The sequence below is a fragment of the Acinonyx jubatus genome, chromosome C1 (genome assembly GCF_027475565.1).
Source record: "Acinonyx jubatus isolate Ajub_Pintada_27869175 chromosome C1, VMU_Ajub_asm_v1.0, whole genome shotgun sequence".
Classification (NCBI taxonomy): Eukaryota; Metazoa; Chordata; class Mammalia; order Carnivora; family Felidae; genus Acinonyx; species Acinonyx jubatus.
This window is the reverse complement of record NC_069381.1, coordinates 116,207,133-116,231,117: the sequence shown is the minus strand read 5'-3', so window position 1 is coordinate 116,231,117 and position 23,985 is coordinate 116,207,133. Positions and strand designations below refer to the sequence as shown.

The following is a 23,985-nucleotide window of genomic DNA, read 5'->3' as shown; positions in this document are numbered from 1 at the left end:
CAATCACTGCAAATTTTTAAGTTGAAGACTGGGGAGGCTTGTACTGATATCTCCATTTTAAGTTCACCTCGTTACTTGTTGAGTACCTACCAGACCACCTCCTTGTTGCTCACTTCCTCATATGCAGTCACTTATAGTTACTCTCTTGTATGTACTCTCAGATATCTTCCCCTGTTGTGCACATCTGGTTCAATCCTGGCTAAATCCAGCTCTGTCCACTGTACATGTAGATGGAGAATATGGAATGCAATATCGTTGAATGGTCTCTCTTTAAATTTTGGCCACTGAGCTCAAATGGGTCTTTAGATGCTGCCTGAAATCCTATCACATTTTCTTTCTTAATCTATTCATTGTCACATTGTGCTGGCAGTAATTTCTCTTCTTTCAAACTTCCACCACCTCCTCAGCTCTCACTCCTCACTGTCAGTTAATGACCTTGCTTCCTACTTTCTGGAGAAAATAAGCAAGCAGAAGAGATCTGTACACTCCCGCCACCTTATCAGTTAACTTCTTTCCAATTGGTCATATATACTCTGCTATTCCTGTTGTTCGTCTAGGTGAATTATCCATTCTCTTATTTAAGGCCTACGTCTTCACTTGTCTTCTAGATCTTGACTCTTAGCTACTCAATAACATCATTTCAGCAATGCTCTCTTGTGCTATAGCATCATTTTCCCCCTCTCTACTGGAATATTCTCCTCAGCACAGAAACACCGTATGATCTCTAATATTATTAAAAAAAGAAATCCTCCCTTGAATCCACCTTCCCCTTTTGGCTATTCCTGTATTTCCTTGTTTCACTTACAGCAAAACTCCTTGCCATGAAAGAATTGTCTGTATGGTTTCCCCTTCTCATTCTATTTTGACCCCATTCTAACCAGACTTTGCCAACTAAGCTGCTGTGTATGATTGTGCAGGTCGTGTCCTGAACAAGGGTGCCACATTCGAGAGGACAATGATCACATATTTGTGACAGTGGTTTTCCAGCAGGTGGCACTAAATTTCTTGTTCTAATAAAAGCATATTCTGTGACAGTTTTGTAAGAGATGCAAGTAAAGTGTCTTTGGGAGGGACATTGTTTAAATCCACATAAAGATTCTGTACGGGCTAGTAGTGTTCTGCTGCCACTCCACCAGAAGAGCTTTTGTTAGTTCACAATGACCACATTTCTCATCCTGCATTAATCTTCAGTCAAGTTAGCATTCATGACAGTTGCTCATTTCCTTCTTCATGAAATGCTTCCTTCACAGAGCTTATCTCTCGTCATCTACCTCACTAGCCATCATTTTTATTAAAAAAATTTTTTTTTTAATGTTTGTTTATTTTTGACAGAGAGATCACGAGTCGGGGAGGGGCAGAGAGAGAGGGAGACACAGAATCCGAAGCAGACTCCAGGCCCTGAGCCGTCAGCAAAGAGCCCAACGTGGGGCTCGAACTCACGGACTGTGAGATCATGACCTGAGCTGAAGTCAGACGCTCAACCGACTGAGCCACCCAGGCACCCTACCCCCCCCTTTTTTTTTTTAATTTTATTTATTTTTGAGACAGAGTATGAGCAGGGGAGGGGCAGAGAGAGAGGGAGACACGGAATCTGAAGCAGGCTCCAGGCTCTGAGCTGTCAGCACAGAGTCTGACACAGGGCTCAAACTCAGCGGACTGTGAGATCATGACCTGAGCTGAAGTCAGACACTTAACCGAATGAGCCACCCAGGTGCCCCACTAGCCATCATTTTTAGACCCTCTTTCAGTTTCTCCTTATTTCCCTAATCCCCTAAAGATTGTTTAGGACCTTTTGTGCAATAACTCATTTCCTTGGTAATCTCAACTAGAGTTATGGTTTTAGGTGCCATTTATACATTAGTAATTTCCCATTTTATATCATCAGCCTGGACTGCTTTGTTTCCAGACTCACATATCCAACTGCCTGTATGACATTGCTACTTAGATATCTAATATAGGTATCTTAATTTTAAAAAACTTTTTACTTCAAAATAATTTTAGGCTTACAGGAAGTTCAAAGATCTTGCAGAGAGCTCTCATACCCTCCCTCATTAGTTTTACTGAATGTTAACATCCTACATAGCCATGGTACAATGGGACGATCATCAAAGAAAGGAATTAACATTGGTACAGTTCTAACTAAACTGTGTACTTTATTCAGATTTCACCAGTCTTTCCACAAATGTTCCAGGATCTTGTCTGGCCCCCTTCCATCTATGATCTTCAGGCTTTGATGACCTTTTGAAGATTACTGCTCAGATACCTTGTAGGATGATCCTCCAATTTGAGTGTATGTGATGTTTTTCTATGATTAGATTGAGTCTGTGGGTTCTGGGGGAAAATACCAGAGGTGATATTGGGACATCTCAAATTTAATATGTTCAAAATTGAACTCCCCGTTCAATTTTTCTTATCTCTGCTGTTTTTCCTAGCTTACTAATTGGCAATTCTGGTTTTTCTGTTGGTGGGCCGGTGTGTTTCAGGCTTCACACCAGAACTACTAAATCAGAGACCAGAGATAAGACCTGACAATTCCATTTTAATATGCTCTCCTGGAGATTCTTTTGCATACTAAAGTTTGAGAAGCACTGGCTTCTCTGCTTTGTTTCTACTCATCAGTCAGTGAGGTCTGTTCTTTCTTCAGAATAGATACAGAATCCCTTACTTGTCACCGTCTCCACTGCTCCCATCTTTCTTTCTTTTTTTTTTTTTTAAGTTTTTATTTTAATTCCAGTTAGTCAACATACAATGTTATATTAGTTTCAGGTGTACAGTATAGTGCTTCAGCACTTCCATACACATCATCTGGTGCTCATCTTTATAAATATACTCTTTAATCCCCATCTATTTTACCCATCTCCCCACCCAGCTCCTCTCTGGTAACCATCAGTTTGTTCTCTGTAGTTAGTCCGTTTCTTGGTTTGCGTCTCTTTTTCCCCTTTGCTTATTTGTTTTGTTTCTTAAATTCTACATATGAGTGAAATGGTATTTGTCTTTCTCTGACTTATTTTGCTTAGCATTATACTCACTGTCGTTGCAAATGGCAGGATTTCATTCTTTTTATGGCTGAGTAATATTCCAGTGTGTGTGTGTGTGTGTGTGTGTGTGTGTGTCTCACATCTTCTTTATCCATTCATCAATTGATGGACATTTGGGCTGCTTGTGTATCTTGGATCAATAATGCTGTTACAAAGGGTGCTTGTATCTCTGAAGTTGGACACTTAACTGACGTGAGTCACCAAGGCATCCAAGGATGAATTAATCATTATAGACTAACAGCCATAGCAGAAGAAAATTTTAACAGCAGAGTAAAAGGAATAGTTGAGGAATTATGAGTGGCATTTGGGTATGAGTACAGAATTCATGGGGAGGTATGATAATGATAGCTGACATTTGAGTACATCTGTGACTGGCATTCATTGTTTGGAGGTACAGGAGTACCTTATTTCTTATAGGACTCTGTAAGATATTTAGGCTAGTGAAGAAGTTAAGGCACAATAAGGATATAACTTCTCCAAAGTTACATTGCTAGTACATGGATAGGCTGGGCTTCAAAGTCAGCTTGGTCTTAGAGACCAGAATGATACCCACTGCACTGACTCCATACATTGTAAAGCTTGGTGGGGCTAGATTGTGGAGAGTCAAAAGGAGTGTCACAGGAGTAACTTTCTAAAGAGGCAGTGTGAAAAATGATTGTCAATTGGTGGAAGACTAGATAACTAAAGTATGCTACATCCATACTATGTGATTGATAAAGAATGAGGAAAAGTCTCCATGTACATGGTTATTGAGTGTGTCAGTCATCCATTGTTCAGTAACAAACTCCAGTGAAGTGTCTCAGGTATGTTTTCATTTTTATAAAAATCAAACCATGTATATATTTGTAAGTGTACAGAAAATGAAGCTGGAAAGATAAACTGAATTTTCAAAGCAATTTAGTAGGTATAAGGGAGACTTTTCTTTTTTTTCTTCTTTTTTTTTTTTTGTTAGCACCTACTATAAATAACTTTAATTAAAATGCCCCCATATGTGGTGGGAAATAGGACAGACTGCTTCAGGTAAGTGTCCATGAAAAAGAAGATGGATAGAAGAGATAATGTCATATATATTTCTTTGTACATTCTTGAGAAATGGATGTGTGCTAGGACATTGCCAAAAGCCACAGATTAAAAATGTAATGTCTAACTACGTTTTTAAAAACTTTTTGGGTATATAATCCATTGGTTTTTAATATATTCACAAAGGTGTACAACTGTCACCACTATAATTCCAGACATTTCATTATCCCCCAAAGAAACCCTTCCCCATTAGCGCTTAATGCCTATTTTCCCCTCCCCACCAAGCCCTAGCAAACACTAATCTGTCTCCATAAATTTTGCTAGTTCTGGAAATGTCTCATAAATAGAATCATATAACATGTGACTTTTTTGTCTGACTTATTTCGCTTAGCACAGTGTTTTTAAGATTTATCTGTGTTGGGGCCACCTGTATTGGTAGGTAGAGCATGCAGCTCTTGATCTCAGGGTTGTGAGTTCAAGCCCCATGTTGAGTGTAGAGCTTACTTCAAAAAAAAAAAAAGTTTTATCCATGTTATAGCATTTGTATTTGATTTCTTTCAGTGGTTTGGTATATTCCCTTGTATGCTACATAGTCTTTTATTCATCAGTTGATGGACACTTTCTGGTGATTGTCCATACTGCTCTCAACATTCAGGAACAGATTTTTTGTTTGTTTTTTAATGAACATGTGTTTTCAGTTCTTTTGGGTATATAGCTAGGAGGGGAAATGCTGGGTCATATTAACTGTATTTAACATCTTGAGGAGCTCTGCCCAAATTGTTTTCCAAAGTAGCTGTACCATTTTACATTTCTACCAGCAATTTTGTTGCCTTTTTCATTATAGTCATCTTGGTTGGAGGGTGTAGCTCATTGTGACATTGAGTTGCATTTTCGGGGGCTAATGATGTTGGGTATTTTTTATATGCTTATTGGCAATTTGCATATCCTTTTTGGAGAAATATCTATTCACATTCTTTGCCCATTTTCAAAATTGGACATAGTAATCCTTTCTTTATCTGTAGCATCTCAAATTCTGTCTCCTTTTATTTGTGCCCCTTTTTTCTAGAGCCATATCTTTATTTAGTCTTTTTATAGAACAACACTTTATTTTAATTTTGTGGCACATTATATGTTTGTCCCTACCTATGTGAGGCAGATTGTATAGAATGAAAACAAGGCCCAGTGACAGTTAAGTCCGTTTGTGAACAGCTCTTGTAGCAGAATAGTTATTTCTCTGTTTCAGAGAGACAAAGTAAAAAAGATTAAGTAAACAGTAATTACATCTTGTAGTTCACATGTTTATGAGATGGGGTGCTCAGGGGTGAATTCTTTTAGAAATTATGCTTTTTTAATTCTTTTTTGGCTTGCTTACCTGTAGATTGTAATCCTTTATCTGTTTGCAAGTTTCAATGGGGAAGTTAAATAAGTCTTTTTGGATGAAGATACAGTAAGAATGTTCCATTTAAATGGCACACATTCTTCCCTAGGGAAGAAAAGAGTGGATGCATCAAGTTTGTTTAAGCAGTTATTGAGAGTTATTGGTGTTTCATTTTCTATTGATGTGTAACAAATTACTAGAAAATAGATAAATCCTGGAGTAGCTTTTGCAGACTTCTCAGGAGAGGTATTTTATCTGATGTTACTTAATGAAAATTTCAATAGCAACAGCACACAAGAATGTGGCACAAATGATCTTCAGATACATCACAGTCTGTTCTAAAATGCAAGGGTGTGATAGCAAGGAAATGAGTTTTCACGCTTAAAAAGAGTCTTTATAACTTGATTGTGTCAACCACAGCTTTATCGGAAGATGAGAATTAATAAATCTTTTTTTTTTTTTGGCTTTGTTTTGAGATAGAAAGTGATTGGAATAGAAACCCTTGCTGGTTTCTATCTGCTACAGTGGATGGTTCTTTTAATACCTCTCCTTGTGCACATTCTGTGCTTACTCTCTCTTGCATGCACTCTCTCGCTCCTCCCCTCCCCCTTTCTCCCTACTCCTTCTTTCTCCCTCTCTTCCCCTGTCTCCCCACTTTGTTTACTTTGAAAAGAAATGTATTGAGAGTTAGAGGGAATAAATGGAATAAATTGTTTTCGTGGTCTCCTGACCTGATGGTAGTGTTTTTACACTAAAATTACTGCGCTTTTTCTTTTCCCTCCCCAGTACTAAGCATTTTAAGTTGTATTTTTTGAATACCTCCTAAATTAACATGAGGTTTCATTAGGATTTTCATCATGCTTAAAATGGTAGACTCCCTAATGGGTACATATCAGAATTAGTAATTCTGTAATTTAGTGACTAGTTGGTAAGTATCAACTGTGTATAGGCACTGGGTTCTACATTCTGGAAATGGAATAGTGACCAAGACATAAGTTCCTACTCTCACGACATATATATTCTAGTAATAAGAGACTGATAATCAGTATACAGATAATAGATGCCATGATTTCAAATAGTAACAGATGCTGTGAAGAAAATAAGGTAATGTCACAGTAAGTGACTTCAGGGTGAGGGGTAGTCCTTTGAAGAGATGCCCAAGTTGAGAGATGAGTGGTGGGTGTAAGGACTCAGTCATGCAGAGAAGGAGTATCTCAGGCAGACATAATGAACACAGAGGCCTTTGAGTTGATTTTTGAGGAGTAGAAAAGAAAACTAGTGTGGATGGAGCTTAATTAAGAAGAGGCTCTACCGTAAGTGTTCTGAGGGTGCTAGGCAGAGACCTAGTAATGGAGTGCCTGGTATGCCAGCGAAAGTAATGTGGATTTTATTCCAAGGTGGATTTTGAGTAAGAGAGGGATGAGCAATAACATTCTCTACATGTCTCCGAGGCAGTTACCACGTCCATTCAGGGAGTCAAACATAGTATACTACTATTACCAAATACATGCTGTCCACGGTCAAGTTTCCTGATTGTCCTAACCCTGTGTTTTATAGAGCCTTCTATGATCCAGTTCAGAATCACACATTTACATTTTGTTTCGAGTCTTAATCTGCAGCAGTTCTTCAGCCTGTCTTTATCTTTCACAACATTTGTATTTTTAAATAGTATGCATCCATTGTTTCACAGACTGTTCCTATTTGGGATTTAGTTGATCGTTTCTTCATGATTCAATTCAGTTTATGCACTTTCGTCAATAAAAATGTGACGTATCTATATAGACGTGATACATCTGTAGCAAATTACATCAGAGGGTACTTGACGCTACTTTGTCCATTACTGGTAGTGTTGATTTCAGATTACTTGGTTTAGCTATTGTTTATCAGACTTTTCCACCATATTTTTTTGTAGTTAAAAAATTATCAACTACTTTGTGCAAATATTCTTCCAGCAAATTTCCACCTAATGGTGAAAATTAGTTATTGTTGCAAAATGGCGATTTGCTAACTATCATTCTCTACACTAGTTAGTTGGTCAGTTGGTGTTCTACAAAAAGAACTTTTTCTTATCTATTTATACATGGATTTGTGGATTCTTTCATTCAGTGTGTTATATAGTTCGTGGTATTCCTTTGATAGTCAACCTGTCCCAAATCTGGCCAATGAAAACCTGTCAAACTATGTCCCTTACCACTTACTATGCCCCCTTCACTTTCTGAGAACTTTAAAAAAAATTTTTTTTTTCAACGTTTATTTATTTTTGGGACAGAGAGAGACAGAGCATGAACGGGGGAGGGGCAGAGAGAGAGGGAGACACAGAATCGGAAGCAGGCTCCAGGCTCTGAGCCATCAGCCCAGAGCCTGACGCGGGGCTCGAACTCACGGACCGCGAGATCGTGACCTGGCTGAAGTCGGATGCTTCACCGACTGCGCCACCCAGGCGCCCCTCTGAGAACTTTTTTTAGCTTTTGGTATAAGAGGGTCCACACTCATCTTGTACTTTCCTTGCCTTAGCCTTGAAGGCAGCCATTTTTTAAGAGCCTGGAATCCTTTTAGTCAAAATGGTATTTAGCAATCACGATCTGGGCATTAGATTATGTTCACTGCTCCTGTAAATGTCATTGCTTCTAGACTTAGTGGACAGAGTGAAAAAAATAGGTATGTTTAAATCACAAATTCATACTGATACTCTAATTTTAGTCTGTATCTGGGTTCTTCGCCTCCCCAGTTCCTTATTTTTGTCTCCCTTCTCTTCTTCCCTAGTGAGAAACCTAACTACTAGCAGTATACTGATTCCATATTTGCCCACTTGTATGATACATATCAATAGCTTCAGAATTGCTGTATGCATACCGCTACCAACAACAAATCTAAGTAAATTTCAGTATTTATCCACAGTTCTCTTTAGTCTGAGAATAAGTAAAATACTATATTTAAAATTTACTTGGATTAGTTCCTTTTTTTCCTATGTAATTATGGTATTCATTTAGTAGTAAATACATCTTAATTTTTCTAGATGTTGCCAGATTCCCCTTCATTGGAGATGAAGTATACGTGTTTTTTTTCCTTACAGCTTTATTGAGGTACATTTGATACACAGTAAAGTACATTTATTCAAAGTGTTTGGTAAGTTTTGACATGTATACACCTGTGATACCAACACCATAATCAATATTAATGATGGATATGTTCTGTGTAGTTTTCATTTAAATTCCTTTTATTAGCATATTTTTTATGTTTAAGAGTCATTTGCATTTTTTGTGAGAATTGACTCTTTAATGTTTATGAAAAACAATTTTTTTAATGTTTGTTTATGTTTGAAAGAGAGAGAGCATGAGTGAGGGAGGGTCAGAGAGAGAGAGAGAGAGAGAGAGAGAGAGAGAGGGAGGGAGGGAGACACAAAATCCGAAGCAGGCTCCAGGCTCTGAGCTGTCAGCACAGAGCCCAGCACAGGGCTCTAACTCACAGTGTGTGAGGATTGTCACCTGAGCAAAAGTCAGATGCTTAACTGACTAAGCCACCCAGGTGCCACTGTTTTTTTTTTTTTTTTTTTGAGAGAGAGAAAGAGCATAGCATACCTGCGCATGTGTGTGAGCAGGGGAGGGACAGAGAGAGAGGGAGACAGAATCCCGAGCAGGCTCCACTCTGTCAGTGCAGAGCTTGACAGGGGACTTAAACTCACGAACCTTGAGATCATGACCTGAGCTGAAATCAAGAGTTGAACGCTTAACCAACTGAGCTACCCAGGCGCCCCGGGTTTGATTCTCATTTGTAGTGTCCCCTTCCACCTTTTTCAGTAGAATTGTTTACTTTTTTCTTCCCTATTTTTAAGAAGTTTTTAATGCATATTAGGGATATTAACTATATCAGTAACTTGTAATATCAGTAATGTATCTATGTAATATCAGTAATCTCAGATCCACTTAGAACTACCTTGGTGTATAAGGTATGAATATTGAATCTAAGTTTGTTTCCAAGTTTGTATCCAGTTGTGTCAACACTACTTTAAAAAAAAATTCATCAGGGTGCAGGAACAACTAGATATTCACATAGAAAATAATGAAATTGGATCTCTACCTCACACCATGTAAAAAAAATGAACTCCAAATAGATCACAGACCTAAAATTAATAGCTAGAACTATAGAAGTCTTAGAGGAGAACACAGGAGTAAATTTTTGTGACTGGACTCAGCAATAGTCTTTTAGATATAATACCAAAAGCACCTGTGACAAGAAAAAATAAATTGGAATTCGTCAAACATTAAAACTTTTGTGTTTCCAGTGATACTATCAAGAAAGTAAAAAGACAATACATAAAATGGAAGAACATGTTTACAACTTCTTTTGCGTTCTCTAGAGTGATTTAGTTTTTTCCTAGGCTTTCCCTACCCCCAGAATTAGGTTTTAGCTTTTTACAGTCTTTCTAATCAATGCCACTTGTTCATCTGTTCCACTACCTTTAAATTTCTACTCCCCCCCCTTTTGATGTTTATTTATTTTGAGAAAGAAAGAGCGTGAGAATGAGCAGGGGTGGGGCAGTGGGAGAAGGAGAGAGAATCCCAAGGGCTCTGAGCTGTCAAGCACGGAGCCTGACTCGGGACTTGATCTCTCACAAACTGTGAGATCTTGACCTAAGCTGAAATGAAGAGTTGGACACTTACCTGACTGAGCCACCCAGCGCCCCTCTCCCCACCTTTTTTGTTCCTTATAAATGTGATTTTGTGTCCTTATATTGTCACCTTAGAGTGATTTTATGATAAAAATTATTTTATGAGAAATATAATGATTTTTTAAAATATGCTTTGTAATTTTTTGTTGGTGAGTTCAGTTTGCCTTGTTTTAAACAGGTTTGTTTTCTTTCCTTTTTACCATACTCCTTTCCAATAAGGCAGTTTTGAAATTGCCCCAGCCTGAACTTTTGAAATCCTCAGCTTTGAAGAAGGTCTTAGAGTAGGATCTTCTGGAGAAATTCCTCCAGTCCTTGAGTCAGTATATGGTGGTCTTATTGTTGGTTGCACAGATATTTCTAATTCTTCCCTTCATAGCAAGCAAGCACTTTTCATTTGAAACTGCATTTGTCATTTGAGCCTCTGTTCCTATCAAAAAATTACAGTACCTTTGTTTCAGGTAGTGAGTCTGACTCTTGTTTACTGTCTCACTTGAGGTGTCTTGGGTTTCATTACTCCCAGGGAGTTGGGTTTTTGACCCCAGTGCCTGTTTCCACTCCCAGCTCCCTGAGTTCTTCCTGTCTTGAGCCCCCGTTCATTAATGGGAGTTTATCACTGTTGTTTTTGGAAAAGCCTGAATTATCTGCTTTATCTTTCTCTTAATTACTGTATTCATCTATACAAGGTCAACTCTTTACCCTTTCTAGCCCTTCATTTGTGCTTAGAAGAATCATCTTATTTTTAGTAATTGAAACATACCTTAAGTTACAGAAAGTCCAGTTTTAATCTTATGCCCAATATAATGATTTTTCCTTCCCACATTCTCATTTTTTTTTTAACTTATTTTGACTGGGGGGGGGGGGTGCAGAGAAAGAGGGGGGGAGAGAGAATCCCAAGCAGGTTCTGCACTGTCAGCACCCAATGTGAGGCTCAAACCTACAAACCATGAGATCATGATTTGAGTTGAAACCAAGAGTTGGGTGCTTAACCGACTGAGCCACCCAGAATGCCCCTGCATTCTCATTTTGACAGGGGTAGCGGTTGTTTTGTTCTTTTAATCGTTACTTTCTTCTTACTCTTGTGGTGCTTACTTTCAAGGTTGAGGAAGAAGAAAGAGGAAAGGGAGCAACATTTTACTTGAATGATTCTGTTGTAATCCAGCATGGTGTCATGGCCTGTATATATGTGCTAGCTCTTTTGTGCTAAACCCGAATACATTTATTTTCAGAGGCCCTTATAGAACCTATCACTTGCCCACATAGGCAGTGTACTTCACATTTCACCTTTGGCAACACTCTTCTTTCGTTTACTCCTGGCTCAGCTCTTTCCCGTGAGTACACCCATATTGTGTGTCATCTTACCTTGGTAAATTTGTCTCACGGGTGGACTTCTGTTGAATGGGCTTCAAGCAGGACTTACACTTGGCTCAGGGGAAGCACATACTTTTTTTTCTTTTCCTTGCCATTTTTTATTTTGGAAAACTTCAAACCCACAGAAAAGTTGAGAGGATGGTGGATGAAGAGTCATACGCCCTTCTAGATTTTCCACTTGTTAACATATTTTGCCCATTTGCTGACTTTTTCTTGGCCGAAGTAATTGAGGATCATAATGAGACATTATATCACTACCTTCCTAAATATTTCTGTATGTCTCTCCAAAAATCAGACATTCTTGTACATGATATGTTTACCACACTCAAAATTCAACAGTGATGTGATACTGTAATACATAGGCCATACTCAGATTTTCCGAAATGTTTCAGTAAATGCCCTTGATAGCTGGTTTTCTTCCTTATTCAGGATCCAATCAAGGTTTCAGTTAGTTTTTCATATCTCTTTAATCATGAAAAGTTCTTCACCCTTTTTTGCCTTTTGTGGTGTTAATGTTTTTAAAAGAGTCGATGCTGGCTTCTTTGCAGAATACCTCTTACATGTATGTGGTTGTTTTCTCATGATTAGATTGAAATTTAACAGTTTTACTAACGTTTTGGTTAAGGTGATATTCACCAGATTTTTCTGTAAAAGTACCTGTTTCCTTTTTGCTCTAATCTGTGGAGTGTCAGTGTCCTATTCCCTAAGTCTCACACCCAATGGCTTCTTAGCATCTGTTGATAATTTTTGTCTGAATCAGTTATTAGTACTTTGGTATTTACAATATGGTTATTTTCTAATTTCTGTCATTCTTTCCATGAATAGGTGTTGGCATTCTCCTATAAAAGAATTTTTTGGGGTGCCCGGGTGGCTCAGTCGGTTAAGCACCCGACTTTGAATTTCAACTTAGGTCATGATCTCATGGTTCGTTGGAACGAGCCCCACATTGGGCTCCGAGCTGACAGCAAGAAGCCTGCTTGGGTTTCTCTCCCTCTCTCTCTCCCTCTCTCTCTGCCCCTCCCCCCTTAAAATAAATAAATAAACATTTAGAAAAATAGAGAAGTTTTCCTCTTCTCACCTGTAAAGGAAATAATTTGTTTTTAATCCACACATGGATTTTTTAAAAATGTATTATCATCCATTCCTGTTACTCATTTTGATGTGCGACTTGTTTCAAATTTGGCCTCTGGGAATCTATGCGTTCTTGCTGTGCCAAACAGTAGAAATGTACTTTATCCAACTGCTGGTCTTTTTTCTCCATGTTATTAAATTTGGCTTCAGTGAATTTAGGCTTCTGCATGCTGAAGGAGGAACTTCCCTGCATAGAAAGTATATTTGCATATGCTCCCAAACTTACAGATTCATATATCAGATTTTCAAGAACTCTCCCTATGCTCCCTGACATCGGCCTACTAGTTTTTGATGTTCAGCAGTGCCCCGCCACCAAGTAAAATGCCATTATGCCCTTTCTCAAGTTCTTTTAGAGCCTCTATTTACTGGATGTGATTTTGCAATGCCCTACTGTCCTGGGGAGAGGAGGAGAAAAGTCAGTGCACTTATGTCCTGTGAATTTTCTTGCAAAATGTTTTTGTGGATTTGTCTTTCATGGTCTGGAAAATACGGTGTTCTCAGGTTCTTTCTTAGTAAGTCCTGCTCAGATATTTAGAATGTGAGATGTATTAATTAGCTAGGACTGCTGTTATGACTGGGTGACAACAGAAATTCTGTCTCATGGTTTTAGAGGCTAGAAATCCCAGAGATCAGTATGTAGGCAAGATTGCTTGCCTCTGAGGGCTATGAGAAAGGACCTGTTCCATGCCTCCCACCTGCTTCTGGTGGTTTGCTAACAGTCTTTGGATTGCAGAAGCATCACCCGATCTCTACCTTCATCTTCATGTTGCATTCTCCTTGTGTAGGTATCTGTGTCTAAATTTCCCCCTTTTGTAAGGACACTACGCATATTGGATTAAGTGTCTACCCTACTCTCTGGTGTGATCTCATCCCAATTTAACTAATTACAGCTGCACACATCCTATTTCCAAATAAGATCACATTCTGAGGTGCTGGGCATTAGGACTTCAAGGTAAGAATTTGAATGGGAGACACTCCTAACATGGGTACTTTTTAATCACTGTTCTTCACCAGAAAGGCTGAGACCACTCAACATTCTTGTGTATATGGGCTTCTATTTAATTTCATATAATTGAAATTAATAAAGGGTTTTCCCCCCTTATTTCTGGATGTTATAGACTGAATATTTGTGTCCCCCCCGCCCCAAATCCGTATGTCGAGAATTAATCCCCAGTGTGATGGTGTTTTGGGGAGGTGATTAAGTCATGAAGGTAGAAGCCCTCATGAATGGGATTAGTGCCCTTAAAAAAAAAAGATACCAGAAAGATCCCTCACATACCTCTCTTGTCGTATGAGGATACACTGAAAAAAATGGTCTCTGAACTAGAAAGCTGACCTCGACCAGACACCAAATCTTGCCAGTGCCTGTTCTTGGACTTCCCAGCTTCTAGAACCCTGAGAAATAAATGTTGTTGATAAGCCACACAGTTTATGGTATTTATGTTACAGCAGCCTGAATAGACTAAGATCCATAGTGTATAGTTAAAGAAAATTATGTTCCGTGTCCATGTTAGAACCACAGTAGATAAACTCTCACCAGTTATCACAACCTTTTGTCCAAAATGATTGCTATCCACATCTTTAAAAGTTCATGACGAAACTTTCAAAATTACATAGAATATATGATGAACTGCAATATGCTCATCAACCAGCTTCAACAAATTCCAGTATTTCAATTTTTGCATCTTCTATTCTCCATGTTACCACCACCAACTCTTCTTTTGAAGATGTTATTTAAATTAAAAAAAAAAAAAAAGCCCCCACAGGTGACACTGAATCACTCTTAGGGGAGATACCATTTAGAGCAGTGGAAAAAGGCTTGAAAATGAGCTGATGATATGGTTTTACACTAATAGATTTTTATAGTTTTAGTACTAAAGATGAAAAGTGCCTGAAATGCCTTTACTCCAGTGGTTTCCAAATGAGTTTTTAGCCAAGAAATCATTGGAATTAAATTTACTTGGGAATTCTAAATAAAAGTCCTTAAAATCACTGTGGGGAGATCAAAACACCACTTTTTCCTTAACCATAGATAAGTCACTTACATATATCTGTGGAATCTTTTGGGCTCTGTAGAACACATTTTGAAAACCAAGATAAAGTGATTTGTCCAAAGCTGTACTCCTGGGTGGTTGCAGAGATAAGACTCTAGGATACAGGTCTCTTGTGCAGAAATTCTCTTTGTTCTTACTACCTCTTTTTACAGTTTTCGAAAGAATTTTTTCTTACTTGGCTCCTAGACACTAGATATGTAAGTGAAATGTGGCCTTCATTTTTCTAGGGAAGCATGGAACCTTCTAAACAATGGCAATTCCTTTCCTTTCCACTAACTCAGTATTAGATCAACAAAATGATCTAAAGTTTTGAACTTTCCACAGCAGATGATTTGGGTTGACAGTCTCTGGTTCTTTAAAAAAAAAAAAAAGAAAAAAAAACATTTAGAATACGTTGAATCTCTAAATGAAGTTTCATTTTAGTTTCTTGTTCATTGCTAGTGTACGGATATACAGTTGATTTTTATATACTGATCTTGTGTCTTGCAACTTGGCTGAACTAGATAATTTCTAAGTTTCTTTTTTTAATTGTATTCTATTACGATTTTTTTATTTTAGAGAGCACGAGTGGGGTAGAGGGGCAGGGTGGGGGGGGGGGGAGAGAGAATCTTAAGCAGGCTCCATGCTCAACACAGAGCCCAACACAATCCCATGACCCTGAGATCATGATCTAAGCTGAAATCAGGAGTCAGATGCTCAACCGACTGAGCCACCCAGGCACCCCAATAATTTCTAAATTCTGAGTTTGGCTAAGGTGTTTTTTTTTTTTTTTAGGACATTTTTATTTATAAAATTCATTTATTGTAAGTGTACAATTCCATCTTTAGAAATGTATAGAACTGTACAGTCATCACCACAATCTGTTTTAAAATGTTTTCATCATCCCAAAAAGTTCTCTTGTGCTGGTTTAAACTTAAGTAATGCTCCTGCCCTCCCGCTCCCCCAGGCAACCACTTATCTATTTTCAGTTACTTTGAGTGCCCTTTCTAGACACTTCATATAAATGGAATTATACAAAATGCAGGGGTGTATGTCTGGCTTTTTTCACCTAGCATAATGTTTTTGAGGTTCATGATCCTAGTCTGTTCTTTTTAACTGCCGACTAGTAGTCCATTGTATGGATATACACATTTTGTCTGTCTCTTCACTAGTTGGTGGGAATTTGGATTGTTTTTATGTTTGGGCTACTATGAGTAATGTTATGTATGTTTCTGTAAATGTATTTGTGCATACAATAAGGTATCATTTCTCTTGTATAGACTTCTAGGAGGAAAATTGCTAGGTTGTATGGTAAATTTACATTTTAACTTCTCAAGGGTTGGCAAACTGTTTTCTAGAGTGGAAATGAATGAGGGTTCCAGTGTCTCGACATCCTGATAGTTATTTTGTCTTTTTGATTATATCTACTGTACTGAGTGAATGAATAGTGGTATCTCATTGTGGTTTTCATTAACATTTTTCTGAGGGCTTGTGATACTGAGCATCTTTTCATGCACTTATCAGCTATTTATATATTGTCTCTGGAGAAATGTCTGTTCAACCTTTTGCCCATTTTTATATGGTTTATTTGTCTTTTTATTATTAAGAGTTCTTTGTATATTTTGTATACTCGTCCCTTATCAGATACATGATTTGCAACAATTTTCTCCTAATCTGTGCCTTCTCTTTTCACTTTCATAGTGTCTTTTGAAACTCAAACATTTTATTATGATAAAGTTCAGTTTATCAAATTTTTATTCTATACATTGTACCTTTGGTATCCTATCCTAATAACGTTTTGCCAATCCAAAGTCACAGATACTTTTCCCCTGTGTTTTCTTCAAATATTTACAGTTTTAGCTCCTAATGCTTAAGTCTGTCATCCATTTTAATTTAATTTTTACGTATCGTGTAAGGGAAAGGTCTAACTTCATATTTTTGCATGTATATCTAGTTATCTTGGCACCTTTTTTTTTTGGAAAATATTCTTTTCTCCATTGATTTGTGTTGATAAAAACCATAAATGTAAGAAATTCTGAACTCTTTCTTGATTTACGTGTCTGTCTTTGTGTCAGTACCATACTGTCTTCATTATTGTGACTTACAGTAAGTTTTAAAATCAGGGGCGCCTGGGTGGCGCAGTCGGTTAAGCGTCCGACTTCAGCCAGGTCACGATCTCGCGGTCCATGAGTTCGAGCCCCGCGTCGGGCTCTGGGCTGATGGCTCAGAGCCTGGAGCCTGTTTCTGATTCTCTGTCTCCCTCTCTCTCTGCCCCTCCCCCGTTCATGCTCTGTCTCTCTCTGTCCCAAAAATAAATAAACGTTGAAAAAAAAATTAAAAAAAAATAAATAAAATAAAATCAGATGGTGTATATCCTCCCAACTTTTGTTATTTTTTTTCAAAATGGTTTTGGCTATTCTAGCTTCGAACTTTCATACAAATTTTAGGATTGGCTTTTCAATTTCTACAAAAAAACCCTGCTGAAATTAGACAGTGAATGCATTAAATTTGTAGATTAGTTTGGAAAGATTTGCCAATATTAAGTGTTCCAATATTGACAATAGTAAATGTCCTGATCTCTGAGTATGAAATGTCTTTTCATTTACTTAGATCACCATTAATTTACGTGTAAATTCTTTAAGTGTACATGTCCTGCCTGTCCTTTATTAAGTTTATTCCTAAGTTTTTATTCTTTATATTATGAATAGAGTTTTAATTTCAATTTCCTGTTGTTCATTGCTTAGTATATAGGTATACTTGATTTTGTATGTTGATTTTGTATCTAGCAACTTTGCTGAACTCATTTATTACTTTCTAGGATTTGAGGACAAATAGAATTCGAAGACAAATAGGATTCTATGATCTACCTGTAAAAACCTCCTTCTTTTTACTTCTTCCTTTCCATTATGGGTGTCCTTGGTTTATTTTTCTGTCCTTTTCCTTTTTTCTCTCCCCCGTACTACATTAGCTAGAACCTGTAGTATAGTGTTGAATAGCAGTGGCAACAATGGACAGCCTTGTCTTACTTCATTTTTACAGGAGAAAGCATTCATTCATTCATCATTAAATGTGATGTTAGCTCTTGGTATTTTGTAAATATCCTTATCAGATTAAGGATATTCTTATCCATTCCCAGTTTAAGAGGTTTTTTGTTTTGTTTTGTTTTGTTTTTACCATGAATCGTATTGAATTTTGTCAAATGCTTTTTCTGCATCTATTGAGGTGATCGTATGGTTTTCTTCTGTTAATATGGTATATTACCTTAATTGATTTTAGAATGTTAAGCCAAGTTTGCATACTTTGGGTAAATCCCACTTGGTGATGGTGGCCAATCCTTTTGATCTCTTGCTTAATTTCTTGTTATGTCTTTGGTATGGCTCAGTATCAGGGTAGTAATGGCTTCATAGAGTGAGTCAGAGAATACTGCCTCCTCCTCTGTTTCTGAAATAGTTTGTTGAAGATTGGCATTATGTCTTCTTTTAAATATTTGGTAGAATTTACCAGTGAAGTCATTTGGGCCTGATTTTTTTCTTTGTGAGGTTTTTAATTACTAATTCAATTTCTTATATGTGTCTTCAGATTTTTCTGTTTCTTCTGGAGTGCACTTTGGTAGTTTCTGTCTTTCAAGGAGTTTTTTCATATCATCTGAGTTGTTGAACTTACTGGCATAAAGTTCATAATGTTCCCTTATACCATTTTATTATGTATATATATTTTTAAAGTTAAGATCTGTGGCCAGTGGGGGACTTGAATTCACAACTCCACGATCAAGAGCCACATGCTCCACTGACTGAGCCAGCCAGGCACCCCTCTTCTACCATTTTAATATCTGTAGGATGTATAGTGATGTCACCCTTCTCATTCATGATATTGGTAAATACGTATTCTTTTTTTCCTTATCACTTTAGCTAAAAGTTAACAATTCTGTTGAGCTTCTCAAAAAACTAGCTCTTGGTTGAATTCATTTTCTCTATTGTTTTCTCCCTTTGATCTTTATTATTTTCTACCCTCCTCTTACTTTGCATTTAATTTGTTCTTCTCTTTGCAGTTCATTAAAGTATAAGCTTAGGTCACTGATTTGAGAACTTTCTTCTTTTATATAGATATTTAGTCCTTTAAATATTCCTTTAAGTACTACTTTAGTGGTATCCTACACATTTGAATATGTTGTGCTTCCATTTTTGTTTAGTTCAAGATACTTTTCTGATTTTCTTTTTGGTATCTTTTTTGAGCCATTGGTTATTTAGAAGTTCCTTAAATGGTTTCCAAATATTTGAAGATTTCCCAAGGATCTTTCTGTTTTGGATTTCTAATTTAATTCTGTTCTGGTCAAAGAACACACATATTTAATATGACTTGAATCCTTTTGAATTTATTGAGTCTTGTTTTATGGCTTTAGTGGTAATTCTTTTTTTTTTTTTTTAATGTTTATTTTTGAGAGAGAGAGAGAGAGAGAGAATGAATGAATGGAAGAGGGACAGAGAGAGAGGGAGACACAGAATCCAAAGCAGGTTTCAGGTCCAAGCTGTCAGCATAGAGCCCGACGTGGGGCTTAAACTCACGAACCACGAGGTCATGATGCTAAATTGACTGTGCCTCCCAGGCATCCCTCTTACTGGTTATTCTATGCGCACTTAAGAAAAATGTGTATTTTGGTGTTTTGAGTGTAGTATTCTATAAATGTCAATTAGGTAAAGTTGTGGTTAGTGTTGTTCAAGTCTACCTTGCTTATTTTCTAACTGGTTGTTCTATCAGTTATTGAAAGGGGGTATTGAAATCTCCAGTCATAATTATTGATCTGTGCATTACTCTGTAGTTCTTTCAGTTTTGACTTCATATATTTTGAAGCTCTGTCATTAAGTTCATAAATATTTAGTATCGTTCTCTTGACTAAATGACTCCTTTATCCTGATAAAGTGATCATCTTCATTTTAGGTACTCACTCTTCTTTGTTCTGAACTGTATACTCTGATATCAATATATTCAGTCAGACTTTCTTGTGACTAGTGTTAGCTTGATATATATATCTTCTATCTTTATTTTTAATCTCTTTGTTTATATTTAAATTGTTTAGATAGGCAGTATCTAAATCTAAATCTAAAATTTTTAGATTGGCAGTATCCAATCTAAAATTGGATTTCACTTTTTTAATATTAACTGACAATCTCTACATTTAAAAATTAGTGTGTTAGGTCATTTAAATGTATTGTGATTATTGCTGTGATTAAGTTTGAGTCTGTCATCTTTGTTATTTATTTTTTGTCCCATGTTTCTTGTTCCTTCTTTCTGCCTTCTTTTTCATTAATCAGGTATTTTTAAAAATTTTTATTTATGTCTTTTCTTCAGTCCTTAGCTGTAATTCTTTGTGTCTTTGTTTTGTGTTGTTTTTACCGTAATGGTTGCTTTAGCATATACAACTTACCAGTCTACATTTAAGGGATATTATACCATAAGAACCTTACTATAGGTAGGGTACTTGTATTTCTGTCCCCTAGGCTTTTTATTATCATTTGTCAAGCATTTTACTATTATGTATATTATAAATTCCATAATACATTTTTCATTTTACTTCTGCCTATAGGTCTTCCTTTAATGTTCTTTTAGTGCAGGTCTTTTGGTCATGAATTCTTTTGTGTGAATATGGTGTTTTTACTTTGACTTTTTTTTTTTTAACCGCTTTATTAAGATATAATTCACATACTATACCATTCACCCATTTAAAGTGAACATTCAAGGGCATCTGAATGGCTCTGTTGGTTAAGTATCCGACTCTTGATCTTGGCTCAGGTCAGGATCTCATGATTGTGAGATTGAGCCCTGCATCCAGCTCAACACAGAGCTCCATGCTAGAGACTGCTTGGGATTCCCTCTCTCTCTCCCTTTCTTTCTTGCCCTCTTCTGCTCAATTCTCTCTCATATGCATGTTTGCTCTCTCTCTCTCTCTCTCAAAATAAATAAACACACAAAAAAGAAAATCTTTCTTTAAAAAAAATAGTGTTTTTAATACGTTCGTAGGATTTTATAGCCTTTATCACAGTTTTATTTTGGGACATTTTTGTCCCTCTAAAAGAAACCCCATACCCTTTAGCAGTTGTTCTGATCAGTTCCTATTCACTCTCATGTTTGGGAGAGATCCCCTACCCTAAATACCACAAGATGACTGAGCATACAACATCCAACATGGGACAGATGAGATAGCAATGTATTAGTTACATATACTCACAGCTCAACGGAGGGGAAAACGTCACAACATACAGGGCCACATGGGTGTTGTACTTGGGATCAAAGTGAACAAACATGGGCTGTGGGCGGCAGCCTTTATAGTAACATGAGGATGAGGTGACCCCTGGTTCCCACTAGAAGGTGTGATTACTTGTTCAAATAATTTCATAGGCTGGCAGGGAAGTAAAACTCATTAAGTTAAAAACCAAGTAGAAAGCAGCTAGTACAGCTGCCTGGGGAACTAACTTACTTACTTTCTTACTTTCTTTCTTTCTTTCTTTCTTTCTTTCTTTCTTTCTTTCTTTCTTTCTTTCTTTCTTTCCTTCCTTCCTTCCTTCCTTCCTTCCTTCCTTCCTTCCTTCCTTCCTTCCTTCTTTCTTTCTTTCTTTCTTTTCTTTCTTTTCTTAGATTTTATTTGAAGTAATCTTTATATTCAACATGGGGCTTGAACTCAAACCCTGAGATCAAGAGTTACATGCTCTGCCAAGTGAGCCAGCCAGGTGCCCAAGCAACTTTTCCACAGGATGGGGTGGGGCACATATCTGGTTAAGAGTAGGGGAACTCATGGTTAGGCATTTGGAGCCCTGCGAGGCCCAATGTGTCAAGGCAGCAGTTAATATTGAATCTTAATTTCATGCCTTACACCACAGCAGTGAGTCTGCATTCCTCCCTGATCCCTCCTTCATCCCTGGACCACCACAAATCTGTTTTCTATCTTTATGGATATGCCTATTCTAGACATTTCATATAAGTGGACTCCTACCATAGATGGTATTTTGTGTCTGAATTTTTCCCCTTAACATCAGGTTTTCAAGGGTCATCGTGTTGTACCATCGATCAGTACTTCACACCTTTGTATTGCTGATTAGTATTCCATTCTGTGGCTGTATTACATCTTATTTATCCATTCTTCAGTTGATGGGCATTTAGTTGTTTCCACTTTTTGGCTGTTAGGAATAACGCTGCTCTGAACATTTGTGTACAATTTTTGTGTGGATGTGTGTTTTCGTTTTTCTTTGGTATATGCCTAACTTTTCCTTTGCTTTTTAAAGCTTTTTGTGCTGGATGTAAAATTTGGGTTGGTAGGGGTCTTTTTTTTTTCCTCTTTCAGTGATTTCAATATGTTCCCCTTCTGCCCTCTAGTTTGCATTGTTTCTGATGAGAAATCTGCTTTCATCTTTATCTTTATGCCTCTGACCACATAATGGCTTAGTCTGATTTTAAGATTTTCTTTTTATCATTGGTTTTAAGTAGTTTGATTATAACATGCTCTGGTATAGTTTTCTTTATATTGCTTGTGTTCAGGGTTTGTTGAGATTCTTAGATCTGTGGGTTTACAGTTTTCATCAAATTTAGAAAGACTTCAGCTGTTATTTCTTTAACTATTTGTTTGGTCCCACTCCCACTTTGGGACTCCAATTATTCATAAAGTACACTGCTTGTCCCACAACTAACTGATACTCTTTTCTTTTTGGAGGGATTCTTTTTTCTCTGTGTTTTCCATTTTTTATAATTTCTGTTGCTGTGCTTTCAAATTCAGTGCCTTTTCTAATTTCAAATCTCTTGTCAATCCCATTCAATATATTTTTCATCTCCGTTATCTCAAGAAGTTTGATTTGGGTCTTATATTTTCTAGGTCTCTGCTTAACTTTATGAACATAGAGTAGTTACAATAACTGTTTTAAAGTCTTTCTCTGCGAATTCTAACATTAATTTCTATTGATTATTCTGTTAAATTTGGAATTTTTTTTTTTTTTTTGGTAATCTTTCAGTGGATGCCTGATATTGTGAAATTTACTTTGTTGGATGCTAGATAATTTTATATTCTTGTAAATCTTCTTGAGCTTTATTTTGGGATGCAATTGTTACTTAGAAACAATATGAGCATTTCAGGTCTTATTTTTATGATATGTTAGGTGGGTCCATTGCCATGCCCAGTGTGGGTTGATTATTCTTAACTACTGAGGCAAGACCTTTCTGAGTATTCAGTACCCTGTGAATTATGTGTTTTACAGTCTGTGGAAGTAGGCCCTGTAGCCCAGAGTGAGCCTCGTCTTCTCAGCTTAGGTCCTCCATGCCCAGTCTCATTTCACCTCTGCACCACTGCATGGGAATTCTCTCAAGGCCGTCATAGAGTTTACCATCTTTGTTTTCCAAATCGCCTGTGTTATCTGATGCCAAAATATCTTAAAAATAGTTTATTTTCTTCTCCTTCAGTTATTTTGGGGTATGGGGAGGTGGGGTGCTAAATCTAGTCCCTTTTATGCCATTTTTGGCTGGAAGAGAAGTCTGCCCAAAAGGTTTTGACAGATGACTAAATCAGTTGGGATATGAACTCTTACATGGATTTGTTTTCATAGGATATTTTTGTTAGTATTTAAATTCATGATAAATTTCTTGATCTAAGTTAGTTTTCTTGCACCCTTACAGCTTGCCTCTGAATATTGATTTGCTAGATAGTCCAGACTTAATGGAAACAACCATTGATGATCTAATTGGGGCACCTGACACTCTGGAAACACCCCAAGTGCCAGATGAAGTTAACACAGTCACCGGGCAAACTGGATTAGAGGAACCTAAAGAGGAGTGCGAGAGTAAGTAAATGTTCTGTATAACATCAAGGACAACTTTTTATTTTACATCCATTTGAAGTGAGCTATTTAAATCAGTTCCTTCAAGAATGTTTTATGCAATAGTTGGATTTTAAAATTTAAGGAAGAATAGTAGTGCCTTCTTGCCTGTTTTTGGCTTAAGGGTCCATTGAAATTGTTAAGATTACATAATTGGGACAATTAAACATTTGTGTCATTTGGGGCACCTGGGTGTTTCAGTCGGTTGAGTGTCCAGCTTCGGCTCAGGTCATGATCTCACAGTCCGTGAGATCGAGCCCCGCGTTGGGCTCGGTGCTGACAGTGCAGAGCCTGGAGCCTGCTTCGGATTCTGTGTCTCCCTCTCTCTCTGCCCCTCCCCTGCTCATGCTCTGCCTCTCTCTGTCTCAAAAATAAATAAAAACATTAAAAAAAAAATTAAACATTTGTGTCATTTATAAATCATTAAACATTCATGAATTTTCTTTTTTCTTTTTAATGTTTATTTATCTTTGGAGAGAGAGACAGCACAAGCGGG

The 23,985-nt window shown here is 37.2% G+C and overlaps 1 protein-coding gene across 6 annotated transcripts in view; it reads left to right on the top strand.

Annotated features, from left to right (window-relative positions):
* Positions 1 to 23,985, top strand: part of EPB41L5 (erythrocyte membrane protein band 4.1 like 5) — a 140,658-nt gene that overhangs the window by 78,538 nt on the left and 38,135 nt on the right. For all 6 annotated transcript variants that reach the window (XM_053214903.1, XM_053214902.1, XM_027055995.2 and 3 more), the window contains exon 17: positions 23,290 to 23,453. In XM_053214903.1, the coding sequence (XP_053070878.1) occupies positions 23,290 to 23,453 (164 nt within the window). The remainder of the gene's footprint in view (positions 1 to 23,289; positions 23,454 to 23,985) is intronic.